This window comes from Arvicanthis niloticus, chromosome Y (assembly GCF_011762505.2).
Source record: "Arvicanthis niloticus isolate mArvNil1 chromosome Y, mArvNil1.pat.X, whole genome shotgun sequence".
Taxonomy (NCBI): domain Eukaryota; kingdom Metazoa; phylum Chordata; class Mammalia; order Rodentia; family Muridae; genus Arvicanthis; species Arvicanthis niloticus.
Window position 1 is genome coordinate 11300403 of NC_133431.1, and position 26990 is coordinate 11327392.

The following is a 26990-nucleotide window of genomic DNA, read 5'->3' on the forward strand; positions in this document are numbered from 1 at the left end:
GTGCTCTATTATGTAGTCACAGATAAAAGGGAACTGTCAGTTTTTCCACAGTGATTACATTAATGAGGCTTCTCTCCAGTGTGATTTCTTTGTGTATGTCTGAAGAACTATGACATGCAAAGGCTTTACCACATTGTGAATATTCAAGCAGGTTTCTCTCTGGTATGTGATCTCTCCTGTCACTGCAGATGACTGTGACTTGCAAATGCTTTACAACACTGATTACATTCAAGAGGTTTCTCTCCTGTACCTGTTCTTTTATAGTAATGAAGATGATAAAGTTGTGAAAAGTCTTTACCACATTGATCACATTCATGAGATGTCTTCCAATATGGGATCTTTTATGTTTTCGAGACTAGTACGACATGCAAAGGCTTTGGCACAATGATTACATTCATAGTTCTGTCCAATATGGGTTCTTTTATGTTTTGGGGAAAAATCCTTATGGAAAGGCTTTTACCACAATGATGGCATTCATAGGTTTCTTTCAAATACGGGTTCTTTTATGGTTTTGGGAACAAAAACTTTGTGAAAAGGCTTTTACTATATGAATTATATTCATAAAGTTTCTCTCCAGTATGTGATCATTTATGTCTTTGGAACCTTTTCACTTATAAATGTTTTTTTTTTTCCACATTGATTACATAACTAAGGTTTCTCTCTGGTATGAATTCTTTTATGATATTGGAGATGACCTTGTTGTGTAAAGCCTTTACCACATTGATTACATTGATAAGGTTTCTCTCCAGTATGTGTTCTTTTATGTCTTTGGAGATGACTGTGACTTGTAAAGGATTTATCACATTGATTACATTCATGAGATCTCTCTCCAGTATGTGTTCTCATATGACAATTGAGACTACTGTGACATGAAAAGGCTTTACCACATCGATCACATTCATAAGGTTTCTCTCCAGTATGTGTTCTTTTATGTCTTTGGAGACTACTGTGCCATGAAAAGGCTTTACCACATTGATTACATTCATAAGGTTTCTCTCCTGTATGTGTTCTTTTATGCATTTGGAGATTGCTGTGACTTGAAAAGGCTTTACCACATTGATTACATTCATAAGGTTTCTCTCCTGTATGTGTTCTTTTATGCATTTGGAGATTACTGTGACTTGAAAAGGCTTTACCACAGTGATTACATTCATGGGGTTTCTCTCCAGTATGTGTTCTTTCATGGATTTGGAGATGACTTTGCTGTGTAAAGGCTTTACCACATTGATTACATTCATAAGGTTTCTCTCCTGTATGTGTTCTTTTATGTATTTGGAGATTACTGTGACATGAAAAGGCTTTAACACATTGATTACATTCATAAGGTTTCTCTCCTGTATGTGTTCTCTTATGACATTGGAGACCACTGTGACAGGAAAAGGCTTTACCACATTGATTACATTCATGGGGTTTCTCTCCAGTATGTGTTCTTTCATGGATTTGGAGATGACTTTGTTGTGTAAAGGCTTTACCACATTGATTGCATTCATAAGGTTTCTCTCCAGTATGTGTTCTTTTATGTGTTTGGAGACTACTGTGAAATGAAAAGGCTTTAGCACATTGATTACATTCATAAGGTTTCTCTCCTGTATGTGTTCTCTTAGGATATTGGAGATTACTGTGACTTGAAAAGGCTTTACCATATTGATTACATTCATGTGGTTTCTGTCCAGTATGTGTTCTTTTATGTCTTTGTAGATTAGTGTACCATGAAAAGGCTTTACCACATTGGATACATTCACAAGGTTTCTGTCCAGTATGACTTTTTTCAAGCCTGCAACAATAATGGGCACATGTGAAAGATTTACCACATTCATTAGCCTGATCAATCTTTTTACCAATATGAATACATTTTATAGTTGGTATAATAATAAAGAACACTCAAATCTTATGGTTTTATCACTTTGATGTTCATGGTTGTACTTGCTCACTGTGGGTTGGTTTACCTCTCTGAAAATACCTGTGATGGTAAGAGCATTTATTACATGGTTCACATTTATAGCCTCCTTTTTCTATATGAGATTTCTATATGATGTTTTTAACATGTCATAAGAAATATGGAATAACTCAGAGCACTAAAACACTGATTACATTCTTAGTTTTTCCTGTAGTGTACATCACACATCAGCAGCACTGTGAACCAGGATGAACAAAAGAATTTACAACCTTCTAGTACCCATAGAGGTTTTCTGCAGTGTGACTTTGGGGATGTTCCCAGTAAAGTCAGAAAACCAATTAACTGCAAACACCTATCATATTCAGAAAGTCTACCAAAGGCAGAATACTACGTATCTTCTCATTGTTCTGAAGTAGATGGAGTTACCTTGTTCCTTTTAGTATCTCTATGCTCACATGGTTTCATCCATTCTGACAACTGATACACCCATTAAAAAAGAAGAACAAATGAAAGGTTTCCACATTGAATTCACATTGACTTTTGTTCATTGTAGACATGATTAATGTTTCTCCAGGACAACATTCTTGACTCTCATAAAATGACCTCACAATAAACTTAAAAGTTTCACTACAAGAATATGAGTATCACCAACTTTATCATAGACTACTTGCTTATTAGAAGGTTATGGGTACATGTTCATCACTATTCAATGTGCAACATCTAAATATTATGAGACTATACAAATTCATAGTTCCACAACATAGTTCTAATGGATATACAAATCAAATAAAGGAATCCCTTAAGGCATTTTTTCCTCCTCTTCTTCCTTACAGAAATGCCTTGCAAACACAAATCAGATAACTGACAATGAGGGACATAGTTTTGGGAGAATATTATAATCATAGCTACAATAATAGGACTGATATTTTACACACTTGCTTTCCTTTAGAGCTTCCTGATCATATTAAAATTTTCTCAGAGGCATATTTGTATTAACTTAAACATTAAAATTACCTTTCATGACTTCTAGAAGTTTGATGTTGTTCTTCAGGATGATGGACTTCCAAATTATAGCCTGAAACCAAGGTACCAAAAAACGAATGATATGGTATTGGAAATAGGCAAAATTCAGATTACTCTGAATTTTCACAGCAATGAACCTGATTTATTCATCCAATATTACTTGTTCTCTATTGAAATAAGAGATGATCGTCAGTAACCAAGAAACATTTTTCCCTTATATTGAGAAGCAAAAGAAAATTCACAGTCTTACCTAAAGCAGTGAGGTTCCAGTAGGTCTCAAGCATCACATCTTTGTAGAGATTTTTCTGGGAAGGATCCAGCAAATTCCACTCTTCCTCAGTGAAGTCCACATGCACATCATCGAAACTCACTGCTTGCTAAAATATCCCATACATGTGTACAACAGAAAGCATGATACTGACATCACTACAAAGTAAATGTATGCTTCCTAGACAATATATTCTTATAATTCATATGATTCCTCCACTTATTTTCTGACACACAAATTATAATATAATCACCATGTCAGTTTAGAAGAAACTTGAAAGATTGACACTTGGACCCTTGACACAGGGTTCAGCTGTGTCACTCGTGAACTCTTAGAATAGGATATAGCCTTGCAACACAAATGGCAACTGAGAGGGATATGCAGGGGGAAACAGATCAACTGTACTGAGCACACATCTGAAAAAGCTGTATGAACAATTACTAACTACAAAGGTGATGAGCAAGCTGCATATATTTGCTCATGTCTTTAATCGCAGAGATACAGGCAGGTGTATGTCGTTGAGCTGGATGCCAGCTAGGTCTATGCAATCAGTTTCAGGACAGCAAGAGTTACATGTTAAGAACCTCACTCTGCCACAAAAATAAACCAGGAAACAAAAATGATAGAATGAACTCACAGTTTTTTACTGAAGTTCCTACAAAGAATTATACATTCACTGCAGTTCTGTATTCATCTTGCATAAACATAAAATGAACCAGTTTAAACAGCAACATTAATTAAATTTTAATAAAAGGGAATGCATGTTTAAAGAGTTAAAAATTGATAGATGAAAATATTAATAAAGTATATGTTTTCTTTTGTTTTTTTTCCAGACAGGGTTTCTCTGTGTTGCCCTGGCTGTCCTGGAGCTCACTCTGTAGACCAGGCTAGCCTCAAACTCAGAAATCTACTTGCCTCTGCCTCCCAAGTGCTGGGATTAAATGTGTGCACCACGACCGCCTGGCAGTATGTCGACCAAAAATAAAGAATGTAGTTCAGGAGATATAGCTCAGGAGTTGAAAGATCTTGCTGGTCTTCCACATAATGGTGGTCAATTTCTAGTATACACATGTGGACCAATACCTCTCCATTTCCTCATGATTAGGAGTTCTGAGGCCATCTGACAACAGTAAAGGTGAGGCACAGATGATATCCATATTCATGCACACAAACATAATACACTTATTTATTCAAAAATTTTACAAGGAATATAAGAGTTAGGCAGAAAATCATACACCTGCAATTCAATGAATCTGAAGCATATGGTAATATTGATGACAGGAGCATAAGCCATCTGGAGAAACAGAATATAATCTATATATTAGGCTGAATTTCAAAATTAAATATGTGGATGAAGATCAGCACAAAATCATGTGCTTATTGAACAAAAACATGTCAGGGGGCTTCTGTGGTTTCTATATCTACAATCAAGACAGAAAGGGCTACACTGAAAAATTTTGGTCTAGAAAAACAAAAACAGAATGAATAAAGTTAAAAATATAAAACCACAAGGTTTGCAAAATAGCATAGCATTGAACAGCAAATGTGTGCACAGTATCTTATATGATTGAGGAACAGAGTCCAAATGGGGAATGTATGGGAGCATGAGAAGAAAGCTGAAAGATCAGATTCAACCACAACACTGGAGACACCCAGAACAAAATTTATCCTGTCTAAAAGAAATGCTGGAGCAGAGACTGAAGGAGTGCACAATGAAAACCCATTCAATTGGAGACAAACATGGACAAGCTTGAATCCATGACATTATTAAGGATACTCTATGATGCTCCCACACAGGAGCCTTGCATAATTGTCCATTGAGATGCTCCACCCAGCAGCTGACTGCAGCAGAAGCAGAGATCCACAGTTAAACATTGCATAGACCTTGGTAACTCTGATGGAAGAGTTGGGGAAAGGATTGAGGACCCTGAAGAGGACAGGAACTCCACAGGAAGACCAACAGACTCAATTAACCTTGATCCTTGGGGACATTCAGAGACTGAGCCACAAACAATAACACACACAGGCTGGACACAGGACCCTGGCCCATAAGTAGCAGATATGCAGCTCAGTTTTCATGATGGTCTTACAACTACTGTAGCAGGAGCTGTCCCTAAAGCTGCTGTCTATCATTGGAATCTGTTCCCTTAACTTGGCTGCCACATCTGGCCTCAGCGGAGAGAATCCACCTAACCCAATAGAGACTTGATACACCATCATGGATACCCAGGGGCCCACACCCTCTCAAAGGACAAACAGAAGATACAGGAGGGACTCTGTAGAGGCAGGTGACCTAGAGCAGTGTCTCCACTAAGTTCATAGCCATTTTAATCATAACAACTTGAAACTGAAAAGAATCCAGATGCCCCTTAACTAAAATATGAATATAGAAAATGTGGTTCACTTACAAAATGAAACATTATTCAGCTATAAAATACAAGGACATCAAGAATTTTCAGGCAAATGGATACAGCTAGAAAAAACCATCTGGATTCGGGTAACCCAGACCTAAAAGCACATGCATGCATGTACTCACTTACAAGTGAATAGTAATCATAAAATATAGGAAACCCACACTATACTCCATAGACACAAAGAAACTAAACAAGAAAGAAGGCCCAAATGAGCACAGTTGAATATCACTCAGAAGGGGGAGTATAACATCATAGGAGGCAGATGGAAGAGAGATAACTGGATGGGAGAGCAGATAAGAAGGGGAAATCGGGTAGAACCAGCAACAGGTGTGGTGAGAGACAAGAGAGGGCCAGAGGAAGAAAATGAATCAAAATCTGCAGCTGGCTGGGAGAAGGGGGTATATTTATTATGTGCCAGAGACCATGAAATGGATGGTGACAAGGAGACTATGGAGTTGACCTTAGCTGAGATGCATGGCAGTAAGATATGGATGCTGAAGAGGCCACATCTGCAGTCAGGCAGGACCCCCCAGTGGAGAGTTAAAGACACCAACCAATCCAAAAACCTTTATACCCAAAATTTGTTCTTTTCCACAAGAATACAATCTACAACATAGATTCTGTCCAGCAGCAAAATAACCATTTGATGCCATGTTGTTGTTCTAACTTGCTACTCTGCTGCTGTGATTGAATCCTCTAAGCAAAAGCCTCTCAGGTAATAAGTGGTTGTTGTACATGATTCTGTCAGATCACAGCACATCATTTTGAAAGCTTAGATTAGAAACTGAAGGCAAAATGCATGGACAAACACTGTCTCCTGGCTTGTTCTCTTGCTTGGTCACTGACTCAAGCTCAGCCTGCTCTCTCATCCAGCCCAGGACCACTTGCTTAGGGATATTGCCACCCTTAGTGGAAGAGTCTTCCTTTTTTTGTTTTTTTTTTTAGACAGGGTTTCTCTATGTAGCCCTGGCTATCCTGGAACTCACTCTGTAGACCAGGCTGGCCACAAACTCAGAAATCCACCTGCCTCTGCCTCCCAAGTGCTGGGATTAAAGGTGTGCGCCATCACTGGCTGGCATAGAAGAGTCTTCCTAATCAATCATCAACAATATCTCTCACAGACATAGCAACCAGCCATCCTGATGAGGACTCGCCCTCAATTGAGGTTCCTTCAGATGACTGTAGATCTGAAATGCTTAGAACTGTAAACAAGTATGACACAGATACAATAATAAATGAGGAAGTTGTTACATTCAAAAACAATGAGCTAACCATATCAATACAAAAGCTCCTGCCACCACACGAGGGACCTGGAGTTTTGGCTGAGCAAGGACAAAATAGGGAGGGCACCTGGCTCAGAGCAGGGAAGAATACACTGGAATGGGGACCTCAGAGGATGTGCTGACCTGGAGTGAGGCATCTTTAACTCTGGGTTTCCAGGCCATTGCTACCAAAGACGAGGCTAAAACAGCTGGAAGGTGGACAGAAAAGCAGATTGTCTCACAAACCCAGAAATGATCACCACAAAAGGACAGGATCTCTGACCCAAGGAAGATCTGCTAAATTTGTTAGAATCGATGAAGAATGACCTTCTATCTCATGACAACTCCAAGTTCAAAACTACAGAGTCACATATGAACTTGGCAGAGAGTAGTTCAGGAGGTGGGAAATGAGGTCTTTGTCTTTCTATCCTGCAAAACAAGGTAGGCAGAGCCTGATTTTGCCCTGGATGCTGTCTCAAAGAGCTCTCTGTCATGGACTAGTCAATGGGTCTAGGTCCTGTTGTTAAGAAGGATTTAACCCAAGGTGTGGGATGAGTAACTAAATCAATTAGGATGGAGTCTGTCTGATTTCCTCAGTGAGAGAATATCAAAGTGCCACACACAAAATAGCCACAATGGGGTGGTAAAGGCTACCCAGCAGATTCCTTCACTTGTAGAGAGGAGAAAATGAAGATAGGAAGGTAGCTGTGAGCCCTGCAGCAGGGTTCCAAGTCTGCTCTAACCTTCCCAGAAATTAAGACCATAGGCACACCATCCCCTACACCAGGCTCTGAAACTTCTTCCAAGCCCTTTGTGGCTTCAACTCTCCAGGGCACCCACTACACTGTGCTTCCACATTCACTTTAGTCATCTCTCTCTACAAATAATCAAGAAAAATCCATAAACCAAGGCAGACAGACACAAAGCTGACAGATAATCCACTGACACAAAGAACAACAATGACACATCAGCCTTCAGTTGGGATTCCTGAGGGTTTCTGTGGTGGCTAGCCCTAGCCTCTTGTTGTCATGGTAACTCCACTCCTGGGAGGGGCTGCGAAGGAGTGAATCTTGTAAACCTTCTGTCCAATCAAATTTGTTAAATAAAGGCTACAGCCAGTGATTGGGCAGTAGAAGAGGAGTGGGAGGAGCCAGAGGAGGAAAAGAAGACACCAGGGGCCGTTGGAGGAGAAGCGAGGGAGTTGGGAGTTGGCCGAAGCAGAGTGCAGTTGGTGGAGAGAAGACAAAGAAGACCTAGGAAACCGCAAGTTGTTAAGAGCTCTCATAGCCGGGGAATAGTGTAGTTTAATGGTAAATCTGCCCAATCTAGGCATGCAGCATTCATTTGGAAAAAAATCTAGGCATGCAGTATTCATTTGATACTTATTGACTTGTGTCTTTTCTTCTATGGACTACCAATGGGTGAGAGATTTACCGCAACAAATTGGCGCCTAACGTATTATTTAGAACTCAACTAACTTGAGATGAAAGAACAAAAGAAAGGTTACAAAGTACAAAAACTTCCCCAACGGCCAAGGTCAGAAGCAGCACTCAGCTTACAGCTGGGCTTGCTCGCTGCCCTGTGAAAACTGAAAGAAGGGTCTTCCGAAAATTCAACAGTGAAACAAAAGTTATTATAGCCAGACCAGTAGGCCATTTAAATTAAATTAAAAAAAGGTGAATAGACACAGATAAATAGATGTAAAAGGTTTTAAGGTTGCGAGGAGTAAATTGCAGGCTGCTCTGAGTCAAGAGAGCCAAACAGATAAATAGAAAGGTTATAGTAACAAATTTTAAGGAGGGACTGGTGATCCTAGAACACAACTGCCTGCGAGGTAGTTTTCAGGTAGAAACAGTGAATTGAGGGCTCCAAACCAGATAATTTTTTAATATAAAAAACCATATTTTGATACCTAAAGATGCCAAAAACAATGGATATCTTTTGGGCTTTATATGATGATATTTCAAATGGTTTGACAGAAATCAACTTAGGGAACACTTTATTATTTATCAGTATTGCTATATTTATTTTTTTGATATACTATGTCTTCTCAAAAGACAAAGCTCTAGATAAAAAATTCTTTGCCTTGGAAAAGAGATTACAAAAACAATAGAACTTTTGGTACAGGATAGAGATGTACCTGTATTTGTAAACAGATAGAAAATAATGAGGAATGGAAGCAGGACTTAGAACAGAAGTTACAGGAGCTAGAAAAGATGATCATCGAACAGAGCATACAACAGCTCACAAATCAGATGGAGAAACAGATAGAAAATAATGAGGAATGGAAGCAGGGCTTAGAACAGAAGTTACAGGAACAAAAAGATGAAAATGAAAGTGGGAGACAGGATATTAAAGGGATAATTGAACAGAAGATAGAGCAGTTAATAGATCAGATGGAGAAACATAGAAAATAATGAATTGAAGACACAAGAAATTATAGATGAGAATAAGAGACAGAAAGATGAAAATGAAACTGGGAGACAGGAGCTAGAAAAGATGATCAAACAGAGAGCATACAACAGCTCACAGATCAGATGGAGAAACAGATAGAAAATAATGAGGAATGGAAACAATTACAATATAAAAAAAACATATGAAGCATGTATACAAACCTTAAGGGAGGAATTTAAATTTTCAGCTGAGAAAAATACTGAGGTTAAGACAGAAGTAAATAGAGAAAGTCAGCCAAGAGTTATTAGAAAACACACCTTGGTCTATCCGGTTACGGAACAACAAAGACCTCCAAACATTGTTTACCCACAGGGTTATGAGAAATTTGAATGGCAACCTGTGGATGTGTTAGATCTGAGAAAATTTAAGGAGAGTGTCACTAATTTTGGTATGCACTCACCATTTGTTAAACAAATTCTGACTTCTTGGGCTATTAAAAATAGAATAATCCCCCAAGACTGGAAAGATATGGCAAGAGCTATGTTAGAACCTGCTTCAAATTTACAATGGGTTGCATGGTGGAGAGATGAGGCAAGGGAGATAGCACGACAAAATAGAGCCAGAGGAAGAGAGATTTCCATAGACCAACTGCTTGGTGAAGGTCGTTTTGCTGAAATAGAGGTGCAGGCTGTATATGATGAAGAAACTCTGGCATTGTGTAGATTGTCAGCCTTAAATGCCTGGGACAAAGTTGCAGAATCCGGGAAGAGACTTGAACCATTTACTCCAGTCATACAAGGGCCAAAAGAAACCTTCCCTGACTTTTTACAAAGGCTAACCTCAGCTGTCGAAAGGAGTATATCAGATTCAGTAGCAAGAAAGGCTATAATTGAGTCTTTAGCCTTTGAAAATGCAACTGCTGAGTGCAAGGAAGTAATCAGACCACTGAGGGCAAGGTCAGCATCAATAGATGAATGGATTAGATACACAGCTGATGCTGGATCTCACTCAGCTGATATGTCAGTAATAGGAAAAACTGCAACTAGAAACCTAGAGATGACCCAAGATTTCACATGTTTTAATTGTGGTAAATGGGGTCATCTCAGAAATGACTATAGGACAAATCAAAATAATACGAAATGGGGGCCTAAGCTTTCTGGAATTTGTCAAAGATGTGGCAAAGGCCGACATCTGACCAGAGAATGTAGAGCAACAACAGACAAATGGGGCAATACCCTGCCAAAAAACATCCAGGGGGGGCTCTTGCAGGCCCCAATGCCAGACAAAAAGAGTTTTCTTTCCCAGGAAAATTAAATGTCACTGCTTCAAAAACAAATTTTGTAAGACCAGATAAGGCTGAGGAAGGTTTTATAGACAATTCAGAAGGCCTCACAGGGAGTCAAAAGCAAATATTTTGGCAAACTTCTATAGAAGATAAAAGACCAAAACTAAGAATACTAGTGAATAATATTGAGATTGAGGGGATGGTTGACACTGCAGCAGATGTCACTGTTATTTCTCCAAATTCTTGTCCTGAAAGTTGGCTACTTCATGAAGTAGACATCCAGTTTCAAGGACTTGGAACTTTATGCAAAATAAAACAAAGCACCAGATGGCTTAAATGCATAGGACCAGAAGGTCAGCTAGGAAAATTGAGGCCATACGTGGCTGATATAGCCATTTACTTATGAGGAAGAGATCTATTACAACAGTGGAAAACCCAGATTAATATCCCCTCAGTGTCAATGTTTAATCGTGAAATTCATCAGGCTCCTAATAAAAATTTAAAATTTGTTAAGAAACGTTATTTAAGGCAGTCTCACACTGTCCAAGCTGTTCATAAACAACATATGGTAGAGGCCGACAATTTAGCTCTACCCCAAAGAGCCATTGCTACCAAGACACCAACAACATTATCACTAAAGTAGTTGTCTAATCAACCCATTTGGATTGAGCAGTGGTCTATGACAAAAGAAAAATTACAGGTATTAGAACGGCTGGTACAGGAACAACTGGAGGCTCAGCATATTGAAGAGTCTATCAGTCCTTGGAATTCTCCAGTATTTGTCATTAAAAAGAAATCTGGCAAATGGAGGATGTTGACAGATCTCAGAGCAATTAATAAGATTATTCAGCCTATGGGTTCTTTGAAGCCTGGTATCCCATTGCCTTCCTTGTTGCCTAAGGATTGGCCCATTATAGTGATTGATCTGAAAGATTGTTTCTTCACAATTCCTCTACATGAATGTGATAGGGAAAGGTTTGCTTTCTCAGTACCTACCTTTAATAAAGGTTGCCCAGTAAAGAGATATCATTGGAAAGTCTTACCACAAAGAATGGTAAATAGTCCTACCTTGTGTCAATACTTTGTACAAAAGCCATGGGAGATAATTCGCAAAAGGTTTCCCAAATCAATTATTTATCATTATATGGATGATATTTTGTTGGCTGATTCAGATATTAATATCTTGGAAAAAAATGTTTGATGAAGTAAAGAAAATTTTGCCTTGCTGGGGATTGCAAATAGCCCCTAAAAATACAAAGAGGAGATTCTATTAATTATCTAGGGTATAAGATAAGTCTACAAACGGTTAAGCCACAAAAGGTACAAATTAGAAGAAACAAATTAAGAACCCTAAATGATTTTCAGAAGCTACTTGGAGATATAAACTGGCTGCGACCAGCAATTGGCTTGACCACTCAAGAACTAAGTAATTTATTTCAAACCTTACAAGGTGATAAAGATTTACATAGTCCTAGGAAATTGACTCCTGATGTTGAGAAGGAGTTAGCCTTGGTAGAAAGAAAACTGCAGGATACACATCTAGATCGTATTGATCCAAAAATGGCCTGCATCTTAGTTATTTTACCTTCTACTCACTCTCCTACTGGAATTCTTATGCAGAGAGAAGATTATATCCTAGAGTGGATATTTTTAGCTCATAAACAGAGTAAAAAGTTAAAAACCTACGTTGAGAAGGTTTCTGAATTAATACTGAAAGGAAAAATGAGACTTAGCCAATTAGTTGGAATGGACCTGGCTGAAATTGTTGTACCTTTTACTAATGCAGAAATTACCTCGTTATGGGCACAAGATGAACATTGGCAAAGAGCATGTAGTAACTTTTTGGGAGAGATTACCAACAAATATCCTAAAAGCAAGCGGCTTCAGTTCATAAAAAGAACTAATTGGATTATCCGTCGTATTTTAAAAGGAACTCTGATATCTGGAGCCCCTACATTTTACACTGATGCTAGTAAATCAAGAAAGGCAGGATATAAATCAGAAGACATAAGTAAGGTGGCTGAGAGTCCCTATAAGTCAGTTCAAAAATCTGAATTATACGCAATAATCATGGTATTGTCAGATTTTTAAGAATCCATTAATATAGTAACTGACTCTCAATATGCCAAAAGGGTTGTTTTACACATAGAGACTGCTGAACTTATTCAAGATAATTCTGAATTGACCTCATTATTTTTTCAACTACAACAAATTATTAGAAATAGAAGCAACCCCATATATATAACACACATAAGATCCCATACAGGTCTGCCAGGTCCTCTAGCACAAGGTAATAATGATATCGACCAGCTATTGATAGGAAGCGTGCTAGAGGCTTCAGAATTTCATAAAAAACATCATGTTAATAGCAAAGGTTTAAAGAAAGGGTTCTCTATTACTTGGCAACAAGCCAAGGAAATTGTGAGGCAATGCCCTACTTGCTCATTATATAACCAAACTCCATTGCCTACAGGAACTAACCCTAAGCGTACTCAAAGAAATGACATTTGGCAAATGGATGTCTTTAATTTTACAGAGTTTGGTAAACTGAAATATGTGCACCATACTATAGACACATATTCAGGATTTCAATGGGCAACTGCATTAGCATCAGAAAAGACTGATTCTGTAATTACACATTTGTTAGAAGTCATGGCCATTATGGGAATACCCATACAAATTAAAACAGACAATGGTCCAGCATATACCTCTAATAAGATGGAGAAGTTTTTTACATATTATAATATAAAACATGTTACAGGCATATCACATAATCCTACGGGACCAGCAGTTGTGGAGAGATCCAATCAAACTCTAAAGGAGATGCTTAGTAGGCAAAAGGGATCAATAAGAACCCCCAAAGATAGATTACATAGTATTTTATCTCTAAATTTTTAAAATGCTAATGAACAAAACTCCACAGCTGCTGAGAGACATTGGATTGTGGAAAAAACTTCTGAACTACATCAACCTGTTTATATTAAGGATATTATGACGTCAGAATGGAAAGTGGGAAATGTATTATGCTGGGGAAGAGGTTATGTTTATGTTTCCACAGGAAAAGAAAAGCTGTGGCTTCCTTCCAAAATGATAAAGATCAGAAATGACAGAGGGAGACCCCCTGAAGCACTAGTCGACACAGAAGAAAAGGGAGACTAACTCAACCAACCAAATGGGTGATGTATATATGGTGTTATGTCTCTTATATGGACTTAACTGGCTGGGACTAAAATGTCAATACAAAGCCAAGAACATTTAATTGGGTAATAATTTCTCATGACTTAATACATGCCATCCTTTATGAGGGCATGTATATAAGTTATATATAGTTTGATTAAGTAATCAAACTAACCTGAAGAGGGCAGTGGCCTTTCTTTATTGATCTTCATTGACAAAGCTGTGTGCCCTACATGTTCCACGTGAATGTTTTTATAAAACTACCTGTTGCTTTTAAGTTTTATATGTTACAGGATGAAAGAAGAGAAACTCAGCCCTAGCATGATTTATTTTCGGGGATTCTGAGTCTCTAGGATCTCCTATTCCAGCTTCCTGCTTGATTCTACTGCAACTGCATCGAAGCCGCTTCTTTTAAGGACTTGCTTCCAGAACTTTTCCAGAACAGTTAGCTTGCCTGTCCAGCCTTTCTGACTGTAACAGTTATGGTGTCAGCTTTGCTATGAACTTTCTCAGTACACAGTGACTTCAAGGCAAATGATGACAGGTAGCTCTCCTTTGACTAAGCCAATTTTCCTGTTTCCCTTTGGGCCCCAAGATGGGAATTCTTTGCCCCAAGTCATCTGGAAACAGACAAAAGAAGATCATCGCCCCAGTTCCTTATGTTGGGGTAGATGGTTCTGGTTACTTTGTAAATTATACATGTGTTGTAATTTAAGAAATACTTTACAAATGTAGCTTCAGACAGGAAGGGAATTAGAGAGCTAAATCTCAGGAATTAAGTGGGATTAATATTTTACTCTTATATAGGCATTGTGCCTGTATAACTCATTTAGAAATACAAAGCTTAGACACAGTTTTAAAAAAATAGGTATAACTTACATTGGTAAGAAATCTTTATTATAGTTACAAGGTTGAAATTATAATCTCTTACATTGATATGGAATTTATTTTATACAATTTTAGGGTTTTCACTGGCATAAGTTTCTTATTAATACAAAAGTGGGATTAATAAATTACTCTCATGTAGGCATTGTAGCTATATATCTTATTTAGAAATACAAGGCTTAGACCCAGTCCTTTTTAATCAAAAAAAAAAAATTACTGGAAAGGAATTAACAGACAACTGTTCAGATTGCCTTACATAATTGATTTTCAAAAACGTCAGAAATCCATAGAATTGACATTATAAACATTCAGATATAAACATTTATTTTATTGGAGACCTATCTGATCCTGACAGCTTCCCAGTCTTGGATTCTAAGAAGAAACTGAGCATCTTTGGAGTTACACCAGTTGTGGTGTGACAGCCACTAGGCAAGAATTGCATCTTTTAATCTACAGACGAAATAGTGTGCAAAAAAGAAACACTTGCAGAATAGTCGACTGATTATATCTGCTAAGACAGAGTAATCAGCCCTTAGTAATTCTGCATTACTAGGTCTGTCAGATGATTCCTGGGCCAGAAGGCTGAAGACCAGATGCTCCAACGTTTTGAAATAAGGAACTGTCTAGATGTTCAGTGGTCTATTTAAATTGGCTGAGTTTTAGAAGCCACACTTTGTGCTTCCCATGTCTTTAATTAACTAGTCATCCTGGATTTCTGATGGGCGTTGAAGATTTATAATCTCACAGCCACCCCAGGCTATTTACTTTGAGAAGATGATTTTCAGATGCTATTCATTTTGAAGACAGGACATAAGCCAGGTTCAGAACTAAGTTTTTTAATTGAGAGAGATGGCAAAGGTTCTATTTAGTTAACAAAAATGATGGACTGGGTGTTAGCTTTATCTTGTACTTTAACAATCACAACATGGTAATATAGTTAGTGTTCAATTAATATGTGAAAAGAAAAAAAATTTTATTATTGGACAAAAAGGGGGAAATGAGGTAGACAGCCCTAGCCTCTTGTTGTCATGGTAACTCCACTCCTGGGAGGGGCTGTGAAGGAGGAGTGAATCTTGTAAACCTTCTGTCCAATCAAATTTGTTAAATAAAGGCTACAGCCAGTGATTGGGCAGTAGAAGAGGAGTGGGAGGAGCCAGAGGAGGAAAAGAAGAGACCAGGGGCTGTTGGAGGAGAAGCGAGGGAGTTGGGAGTTGGTCAAAGCAGGACAGTTGGTGGAGAGAGAGAAGACGAAGAAGACCTAGGAAACCGCAAGTTGTTAAGAGCTCTCATAGCTGGGGAATAGTGTAGTTTAATGGTAAATCTGCCCAATCTAGGTATGCAGCATTCATTTGATACTTATTGACTTGTGTCTTTTCTTCTATGGACTACCAATGGGCGAGAGATTTACTGCAACAGGTTTCAGGATTCCAGTCTATGCACCAAGATGTTGTTCCCAAGTCACTGGCACCCCAAAGACCACCAAGAACCTATTGCAATGCAAATACACAAAGGTCTGTACTATGAGCTCAGTAACAAGGATTCTCCACAGTCAATCTCACATCAGGTCCAAACTGAGAGACTGAGTCTAGGGTTGCTGGATATGAATTGTAGTTACAGGAAGCTTGGGGCATTAACATACAGGTCAGCAATTTTTTAGAAACAGCATGTCTGGCAAAATTTGCAGGAATCAAACAAAGGGTCAAAACCATCTGACAACTATCATGGGTAGGCTAAGTTTTTTTTCTCTTTAAGGTTTATTTGTTATCTATATGTACTGAAACCCTGCTGTTGTACCTTTACTTGCTGTTGATAAGTGGGTCTTGTCATAGGATGTCTGCTCAAGTGGACTTTGTGCAATCTCAAAAAATGTGCATGCCTCCTAAAGATACTGCAGACCATCCCCACTTGCCTTTCCTTTCCTGCCTCACCCCTGTATCATAGTCCCCACTTGCACAGACAGTTCCTGTTCACCTACATGCCATGTCTGAAAAGACACAAGGTAAACTTTCTATATACCTACCACAATATTGGTTATCCTGAGTGCAATTTTCACAGTTTTACTGTACTAAACAACAGAAGCAGGCTAACCTTGCTAATGACAAAGTCTCCTTGTAGATTACTAAGATCATCTCTTCCTGCAAACCTCTTCTCCCAGCTTTCAACATTAGCAAGCAATGTACCCTCTTGAACATAACAAACAGGTCAGTAAAAGAGGCCAGACTCAGCCAATGCTCTCTGCAAATCCATACATTAAACAGTAACCAAGGAGCCAAACTCCCACCAAAACAAGACAAATCCAAAAATAATTACCTAAATCAATAATCACTTCAGACGCAGAGGCCTAGACACCACCATTGGAATATAATAAATAACAATCAGGAACATTTGTCACCAAGAAATCTAAGCTATCCTATGACAGCAGGTCCTGAGAAATTAAAAAATGCAACAGATATGGTACAAAAGAGGTTGTTTAGGGGAAGGGATAGAGATGCACAAGAGGACCTGCAGACAGGCAGACAGACAGGGAGCAGAGAGACCTGAGAGTAGAGAAAGAGAATAGAGAAGGGCATGTGCAGAGAACAGAGACAGGAAACAGACAGAGAGAGCTGTGTAGCTGGTGGTCCATGTATATAAAGCACACCTGACAACAGCAGCAGGTGATGGAGGCAGGGAATGACTTAAGCAGTTGCTAAGTCCCTGAGAGCAGAGCATTGAAATTATCTGTGCACTGACAACTGCAGAGGCAAGGTTCACCCAGGGAACAGGAAAGGAAGAGGGAGTCTCAAACATTAAAGATGAATAAAACAAAACAGATACATTGGTCAAAAAATGTGGATACTAAAAGTTTTCTGTCAGTAAACAACCAAGAATTCTGCAACATATAAGAAGGGAAAACTACAGATGACTGGAATAGAGGAAGAAGAATATCAGCCCAAAGATCTAGAAAATATTTTCAATGAAATCATAAAGGAAACTTTTCTTAAACCAAAGAAGATGCCTGTTAATGTACAAGAAGCATGCTAAACACCCAACAGATTGGAGAAAAAAAAGTCCCTTTACCACATAATAATCAAACACTAAATGTAAAAAATAAAGCAATATAAAAAACTGTAACAGAAAAAGATTAACAAAAACTAAACAAAACAAAAACAAGTAATGTATGAAAGCAGATCTGTTAGATTTATGCCTGTCTTCATTAAAAACAGGTTTTTTTGTTTGTTTTTTTGAGACAGGGTTTCTCTGTGTAGCCCTGGCTGTCCTGGAACTCACTCTGTAGACCAGGCAGGCCTCAAACTCAGAAATCTGCCTGCCTCTGACTCCCAAGTGCTGGGATTAAAGGCGTAAGCCACCACTTCCCAGCTATGCCTGTCTTCCTAATGTATAAAAGACAAAATGGTTTGGACACATGTGCTGCAGAGTCAGAAACCACCCTTGTTTCTAAAAGAAAGCAACTGGTCTAGCTGGGCGATGGTGGCACATGCCTTTAATCCCAGCACTTCAGACAGAGAGACAGGCAGATTTCTGAGTTCAAGGCCAGCCTGGTCTATAGAGTGAGTTCCAGGACAGCCAGGACTACACAGAGAAACAGTCTCCAAAAATCAAAAAGAAAAAAGAAAGAAAGCAACTGGTCCAAATGTTTTATGCAGATTCAGAATCAGCCATGACAGTGATATTACTCAGAGGTCACCTCCTGATCTAACACGTGAGGGGCATCACCAGGGACCTCACAGGTGGTCACATCTGGTTGATGCTTCCCATACAGCCCCAGAGAGGACCCAGCACCCCACCTCCCACTGCTCAGCTGCCTGCCCCTACCCATTGTGGGCAGTGATCCTGTGCTCACCATGACTTGATTTCAGAGTTTCCCTGAGGTCTCCACACAGCACCCACAGCAGAGCTCAGATCAGGGCACAGATGACCATTCAAGCCTGCACAGCCACTGCAAACTTGCAGAATGGCACCCAGAAGAACCCGCCTCCTTCTCTGATTGGCAGATCTGCCTGGGAGCCTTGATTGGCCAGTGAGTCTTACCACTCCTCAAGGTTAAAGTGTGCTTCCAGACCAGGGTCAGACCTTTTCCAGAGCTCAGGAGGGGTTTGTACTCCATTAGCATTTGTTTCTGTCTTCAAAGAGGAATCTCACCCCACCCAGCCCTGGGGGAGAACCCAGCATTCCAGCTCTGGCTGTTCAGCTGCCTGCTCCTCCCCTCTGAGAGAAATGATCCTGCAGTTACCAGGACCTGACTCCAGACCTTACCTGAGCTTTCCTTACAGCACTTGCCTTCTTCTTCCTGTAATCCAGGTGAATAGATTCCATAGCCCATTACTCAAGGTGCAGTGGAGGTATCATTCTGACCCACAAGTGGAAGGATGCCCTGTTTATTTCTTAGCATTCTGTCTAAACTCCACACCAGTTACATGGCAACTGCCAGGTATGCTCCTCCCCACAGTTACCTGGCAACAGCTGGGTAGGACTGACCGCCTGTAAAAGTGGCTGCTTGCTACTTCCTCTCTTTTGATCTTTTGATCTCTTGCTCTCTCTTACTCTGGCCCTCTTAGGCTCTTCCCTTCCCTCCCCCCTCTCTCTCCACATGCTCATGCCTGGCCTCTACTTCTCTACTCTCTTCCCCTCTCTGCTTTTCCCTGCCTCTACTACCCTCTTAACTCCCCTCTCCATGTCCTGAATAAACTATATTCTATACTATAATGTCTTTTTTTTTTTTTTTTTTTGGTTTTTCAAGACAGGGTTTCTCTGTGTAGTCCTGGCTGGCCTGGAACTCACTTTGTAGACCAGGCTGGCCTCGAACTCAGAAATCCACCTGCCTCTGCCTCCCAAGTGCTGGGATTAAAGGTGTGTGCCACCACTGCCTGGCTACTATAACACTATAAGGTCTAGTGGCTGGTTGCTACTGGGGAAGAGCTGTCTCAGCATGAGGCATGGTCCCTCCAGGGGAAAAATATCTCAGCAGGAGGCATGAGCCTGCTGAGTCATCCCCTTCCCCCACAGCTTCCCACACAGCAGTAGAATGTATTCCATCTGTCTTTAAAGAGAGGTAACTATGGGGAGGAGCATACCTGGCTGTCAACAGATAACTGAGAGGTGGAGTTTTAGACAGAATGCTAACACCATTAACATTAAAGAGGAATTTTAGTAAACAAGAGTCTAGTTCTGTGGCTTCATGCTGGGCTCGGGGAAACTGCAGCTTCCTTTCACCAGATGACAGGTATCAATCAACCCTGGAGAAAATCCAGAATCCTAAGGGAAACACAGTTGAGCACTATTGGTAGCCAGCACATCTTCATCAGTGGCAAAGTGAAGAAAAACAACAGTTGGATTAGTACATGGTCTCTAGAAAAACAAAGCTCAAATCACAGAGAGAATGAATCTTTGTGTACAAAAATGTTATTTAATAGAATGTCCCAATAAAGGCTTTTAGACAAAGTAAATTAGAAAAATCAAGGGATGGTTGATTTCATGCAGCAGGATATTAAACCTGACCTTCAGTGTATACCACAATTCTGAAGAATTAAGTACTTACTAATACCAGTTTTAAAAAGCAAATAAACAAACAAAACACCTTTGTTTTGTCAAAAATAGAGCAAGTACAAAAAACAAAACACCACCCTGTTCAATGTCTTTTATATATGTAGGTTGTCAAAAGAATCTGTTGCCCAGATTAAAGGTGGATCTGAACATCTCAAAAGAGCAAGATTAATAAAGGGTTTCTCACTTCAAAAGTCGTAATTAAGAAATATGCCCCACAGCAAGCAGGATTTGATTTAAGATTAGGGGATTAGACAGTCACAGTTAGGGTTAGGATAAGGGTTTTTAGAATTAGGTTTAGGAGGTTAGGAAATTCAAAGGTGAGGGTTAGGATAGGATTAGGCTCAGGGTTAAGGTTAAGGTTAAGGTGACCACCATTATTCTTGATGAACCCACTGTGTCAATATTATCCATATTATACAAAGAAGAAATATCAGGCCTACAAGGTATTCATTTTGTATCTTAATGATTTGTTTTATTCTTATTTTGATAGCTTCTCTCTTACTTAGAGAAAGGATTCTCAAAAGAACCTAAAAGTTTTTTCAGCCATTTGCCTCCAAAACTAGCATATTAACAAAGGAAGCAAAGACTTTGATATTCACAGAACCACATAGATAATCAAAGGATAAGTTTACAAGAGCCACACAGCCTGTTGCCAGCAAAGAACATTTATGCTACCCTATGCTGGGTCTCACTGTCAGCTATTGCTGCAGTTAATTTTCCTCTGAGATAAAATGCCCTTCAGTACTCTTCTGCTGTAGACATGTCTGGTTTACTTTCTTCCCAACCTAAAAATATGCTTAGTAAAGATTTTTTTTTTTAGTTTTTTGAGGCAGGGTTTCTCTGTGTGGTCCTGGCTGCCCTGGAACTCACTCTGTAGACCAGGCTGTCCTGGAACTCAGAAATCCAACTGCCTCTGCCTCCCAAGTGCTGGGATTAAAGGCATGAGCCACCACTGCCAGGCTTACTAAAAGTTTCTATGCGAAGTTTTCACTTGACAATGAAAATTCTGAAACAGGAATCCCAGACAAGCAATAGACACAAATTCATGGCTTATTAAAAATTGATTATTTATTAATTATGTGTAGAATATACTCATGAGACATAGTTTGTTATTCACATCATGTACTTAATAGCAAATGAATTACAAGTAAATTAAACTTGTTAAGTTGACCCTAGTTCATTTTGTTCCCAACGAAAATAAACTTAAAAATTGATATGAAAAGACAAAATTATTTTTAACCAATATATCCACACAGGTACAATAAATATATAATGATAATATGGGTCTGAATCTTTCCTTGGAATAGGTAACATGAGCATGTATAATTAAATTTTAACATCTACTTTTAAAAATATGATACATGTAAACACACAGTTCTGGGTACAGTGATATCTCTTTGAACCCTATTCTATTTCTAGTACACAACCTGGTCTCTATTCCTTAAGATTCTAAGTAACTTTTAAAGAGTTTACTACTCCTAGACCAGAAGACGTTATTAATAGTGGACATTGTTCTAACTCATATAAGAATAACATATCTATGCTTTTAATTATATCTAGTATATTACTACCAAAATAATAGAATAAATTTCTCTTTATTAAAGGATATTGTTTAGAATAACTTAGGGCTGTGATGGCCTAGCTAATTCAACAATAACTAGCTATAAAGGCCAAGTGCAAGGATCCAGTAGTTGCTCAGTCCACAAGGCTTGATGTCTCAGCTGAGAAGTTTAGAATAAGCTGGAATTCCAAACAAGGTGGCCCTAATGTCAGTGAAGGAATGGACTTGCTATCAAGGTGAGAGCAAGCAGCTAAAGAGTGAACACCTTTTGTTGTAGTAATTATTTAAAAAAAAAAGCAGCCACTGTTTAAGCTGCGGCGTCTCTGTCTAGCTCAGCAGGCATGTTTCATAGCCAGGCAAAAACACCAGCCCTGTCACCCATGAGACACCAGTGTGGGAGATGGCTCTGCATTCTTCCAGGCTGTCTCTGCAAGGCTGGGCATTGCCTGGACCATCCCGCCAACCAAACGGGCTTGGTACAGATGAGACTCTAATGTTTAGATTATCCAAATGCTTATATATTTGGTAATTATCAATAACAAGATGCCCTTACAATCAAAGGTGTAACCCAATATGAAACCTAGATATTCCAACTACCTTTGAGTGCTACAGACAAGGGAACATCAGCCTCCATGTAACCCTCTCTCACCCTTAGCTCCTCCTCTTTCTTCTCCTCCTCCTCCTCCTCCTCTCCTTTACTCCTCCCACCTTAGCTACTCCTACAGCCTTCTCCTTCCATGTCATTATACAGGCTTGCAGTACAAGTCATGGCTCAGATTAGAGCTGAGGCTTTGCAGCTCAAACATCTGGATTAAAGCTGTGTCTTCCACTATCAAGACTCAGATTAAAGTCACTTTGGGGGTTTTAGTTAATTCCAGATGTAATAGAGTAATCAAGACAGCAATGTCAACTCTACCCCATGTCAACTTCACACACAATCATATCTTCTTATGTCATGGTTAATTTCTAAATTGAAAAAAAATCATAATAATGCCTAAATGTTACAATTTGAGCAAAAAGGAATACAATTTTGCATTATGTATGGCACCAGGTTACAATTATGCCTAAAATGATTGAACTACCCCTTGTACAAGCACAGACACATAAAAATGTTATAATGCACCATGGGAACATTTTCCAGTATAGCAACTTCAAGTGTGCTAACCATTGATATTCTCTTAATTAATTTCTAAAATTGAGGAAAGAAATCACAACTGTCTGTGGAAATACAACATTAACAAAATATGACAGGAACACTCACATCACTTATACGCCTCATTTCTGCAATTAGTCATGTGGCCTTTGTTTAGATTTATAATGACCTTCCCCCACTACCCATGCTGTATTTTCCCCAACCTTGGTAAGAACCTCAGCAGATCTGGAACTTTTCCTGGAGGAGTGATTCATACCTTCATTTCTGACGAGTCTGTGCCCTTTGTCATCCTGTCTGGGTAAGGCTGTTATAGGTTCCCATTGCTTTTAATTACAAGACATTGCATCATCAAGAGATACCATAAAACACTAATTCTCAACCTGTGGGTCACAACCCCTGTGGCACTCTAAGAACCTTTTCTCAAGTGCTGCCTAAGGCCAAATATTCGTAATAAAGTTCACCACAATTGCAATACTACAATTAGGAAGCAGCAATATAATTCATTTTATGCTTTGGGTGTCTCCATAATATGAGGAACTGTATTCAAGGGTCCCAGCTTTAGGAAGGTTGAGAACCACCACAAGAGATTCTGCAGTCTAGACATAAGCCTTTGTAACTCCATTTGGAGAAGCAACTTAACTTCCCCATGGTGATTAATCAGCCTTTCTAACACTGTTATTTCTTTCTTATCTTGTTGGGTTAAGGGCCTTAGGTGCCTAAATTGACCATTGGGAAGACTGAAGATTTGCTGTAATTCCGGGAAGGAGACCTCACCTCTCTATAACTAATACTTGCAGGCCAACAGAAATTAAGATCAGAGGAATAGGAAGCAATTTTCCCTACTGGGTCACTAAGGGCAATAGCTTTGGTGTGGGTCTTCTTTATTCTTGGGTGGTTGTTAGCCATCAAACAGTGAGGACAAAGCGAGCAGCCATGGCAATCTGGCTTGAGATGGCTGTGAGTATTATAAAATTAACTCCAGAGACCAGCACAGTGAGTCAACTCTACTTTATTGTTCCAGAAATAAAGTATATGAGGGCTTTAACAGGTACAGGTGGAAAGGTTAATTGGTCGTAATAGTATATATAAGTATTGTGTGGGCAGGGAAGACAGAATGGAAGTTGTGTTCTGAGTTTAAATAGATCCACACAGGGACATTCTTTTGATAAGGCCTGTTGAAGTGAATATTTAAAAATTGGCCGCTGGTCAGGCCGACAGTCTAGGCTGCAACAGTCCTGCCTAGCTCAGCTGCCATGTTCCATGGCCAGAGGCCACATGCACACTGCAGATAGAAATAGCCAGCCTGAGACACCAGCCCTGCCACCCATGAGACACCAGTGTGGGACATGTCTCTGCCAATCTTCCACGCTGTCACTGCAAGACTGGGCAATGCCCAGACCATCTGGCCATTCATGTGGGCCTGTTAAGAAAATGAGACTCTAATGCTTAAAGATTAAACAAAGGCTTTAGTAATTCTCAATAACAATTTGACCATACAAAGAGAGTTGTTTCCCAATTAGGTAACCTAAATAAAAGTTGTTACCCATGACTGCTTGCCACACCCTCATGGCTCTCCATGGTTCCTACATCTCCGACCTCCCTAGCTCCTGCTCTTCCTTTTCCTCTTCCTCCTTTCCTCCCCCTCTTCCTCTACCTCTCCACTCACCTTGGCTGCTCCTAATAAGGACAGCCACCTATGTTCAGGGACATTGTCTTGAAAAATCAAGGCAGAGAAATGGAAGCCCTTCTAATAAAGGGGGTCCTTTATTTTGAGCTGAGTTCCACTCACATTTGGGGGACTGCAACCTTCACACAGGTTTCCAACAACATTGATTTTTTTAAACCATAATTCTTGGCTATGAGCGAAACTGTACGAAATACTGGAAGCTGATTCAAAATACATACAGCCTAGGACCCTGCCCAGCTCTCCAGGTTGCTGTTGCATAACGGGCTGTGTAAAGGAGCCTTCTAAAGGTCATTCTATTTTTCTATCAGTTCAGCACCTTCAGGGTAACATGGAATATGGTATTAATGATAATTAATACCATTATAATTTATGATCATTGGCCCACTGTCTTACTTCTCTGCTGTGAAATGAGTTCCTTGGTCAGAAGCAATACTGTGTGGAATGCCATTGTGGTGAATGAGGCACTCAGTATGTGCATGGATCATGGATTTGGCAGAAGCAATATGTGCATGAAAGTCAAAATCATAAGCACAATATGTATCTATTCCAGGAAGTAGAAAGCTTTGTTCTTTGTCCAAGAGCAATGATCTGATGTAGTCAACCTGCCACCAAGTCACTGTCTGGTCAACCCAGGATATAGTTCCATATCTAGGGCTCAGTGTTGGTCTCTACTGCTGGTATATCTGGAACTCACCAGCAGATGTGGCCATGTCAGGCTTGGTGAGAGGAAGACACTACTGTTGTACCCATGCATAAACCCCACTGCATCCACCATGGCCACTATGTTCATGGGCCCATTGGAAAATGACAGATAATGCTAAAGACACAGCTGACTTCCCACATAATAGATCACCCTAACTACTTGGTTACTGAGTGTATACTCAGCTGAACTTACCTTCTTATCACTATTTACATGGGACATAAGTATCTTTACATCCTTTGACCATTGTGAGAGATCTATCCACATACTTCTTCCTATTATGTTTTTCTCAACAATATTCTAATTGTTCTGTTTCCAAGTCTCTGAGAGTTAAGCCATCCCACTGTTTATAGCTGATGATTCAGTGAATAATCACACATTTCCAAACAAATGCATGAACATAACTACTGTATGAAGCTCTGAACTGTGGTGATTTCCCTTTACTGGTGTCTTTCAGGATTGTCCAAGAAACATGTTTTCATGCTGCAGTTGTTCACTTTTGGATGGGGCCTGCATAACAGGCAGAACCTTCAGTAAAGCAGGAACTAGTTATTTCTTCCTCAATCATTTGATGATAGGACCTACACCAGAAAGTTCTAGGTGCATGTATAATACCAGGAGCATTGTACAGGAATAGAAACTATAGGCTTCTAGGCAACTCAGGAACCTAGCATTAGTTTCCAAATTGCCCTCTCCCCAGCAAAACCCAAGCCTAGCTTCACTCTCTAGGCTAATCCCAAATAAAACTAGAGTTTTCAAGTTACACTCTAAACAATACCAGGGTCTCCAGGTTATTCCCCCAACAAACCTGCACCTCAGGTTACAAGACCATGCCTAACAACCACTAATGCAGAGGGGAGGTGAAGGTAAGTTTATGATGTGACTCCCAGCACCAGCCAATTATGTTAAACACCACAGCAGCTTTCCAATTAGATGCTTACACACATCCTCCCAATTGCAAGAGACATTTAAAATGGTGACATTCAATCAGGCTTTTCTTAATCCCCTGCCATATTCTTGACTAGCCTAGGCCTGTGGCCAGAATTGGCTGTGGCTGTACCCCCCACTGCACAGCTCAAGCAGTCTGCTCAGGTGGTCAGAGACACCAGCCCTGCTACCCACAAGATGCCAGCATGGGAGATAGCTCTGCCAATGCTTAGGTTATCCAAAGGCTCTCTATGTTTGGTAATGCTCAATAACAAGATGCCTATACAATCAGAGATGTAACCCAATACCCAATCTAGATATACCAACTACCTTTGGCTGCTAGAGACACACGCACTTCTGCTTCTATGTTCCCCCCTCTCATGTCACCCTCCCCTAGCTCCTCCTCTTCCTCTCCTTACTCCTTCCATCTTAGCTCCTCTTACAATTCCCCACTTGCTGCTTACAATACATCCTTTCCCCATAGACATATGGGGCTCCGCCATCACCAAAATAGTCTTGGCTGATGCTGGTGCATTGGGGATGGGGGCAAGCTAGGTCAAATAGAATAAAAACCCTCCTGTGATTTGCAGCAGATTGGTTCCTGTGTGTGTCTTTTGGGGGATCACTAACATTTCCCTGGCATGACATGTTCAATTTCTACTAAGATGGAGTAGCAAGTGAAGGTATTTTTTTCCAAGGAAAAATAGTTGGATAGAGTTGATGGTAGAGCCTTGCTCCAATATTCAAAATCTATGATTCACAATAAACACCTGCCAAAGGCTCCAAACAACATTCCTATCTAACCATGAA

The 26990-nt window shown here is 39.7% G+C and overlaps 1 protein-coding gene across 1 annotated transcript in view; it reads right to left on the reverse strand.

Moving 5' to 3' along the window:
• Positions 1-26990, reverse strand: part of LOC143437301 (uncharacterized) — a 281257-nt gene that overhangs the window by 213014 nt on the left and 41253 nt on the right. Inside the window, 1 exon segment of the mRNA XM_076922110.1 lies at positions 870-1550. Within this exon segment, the coding sequence (XP_076778225.1) occupies positions 870-1550 (681 nt within the window).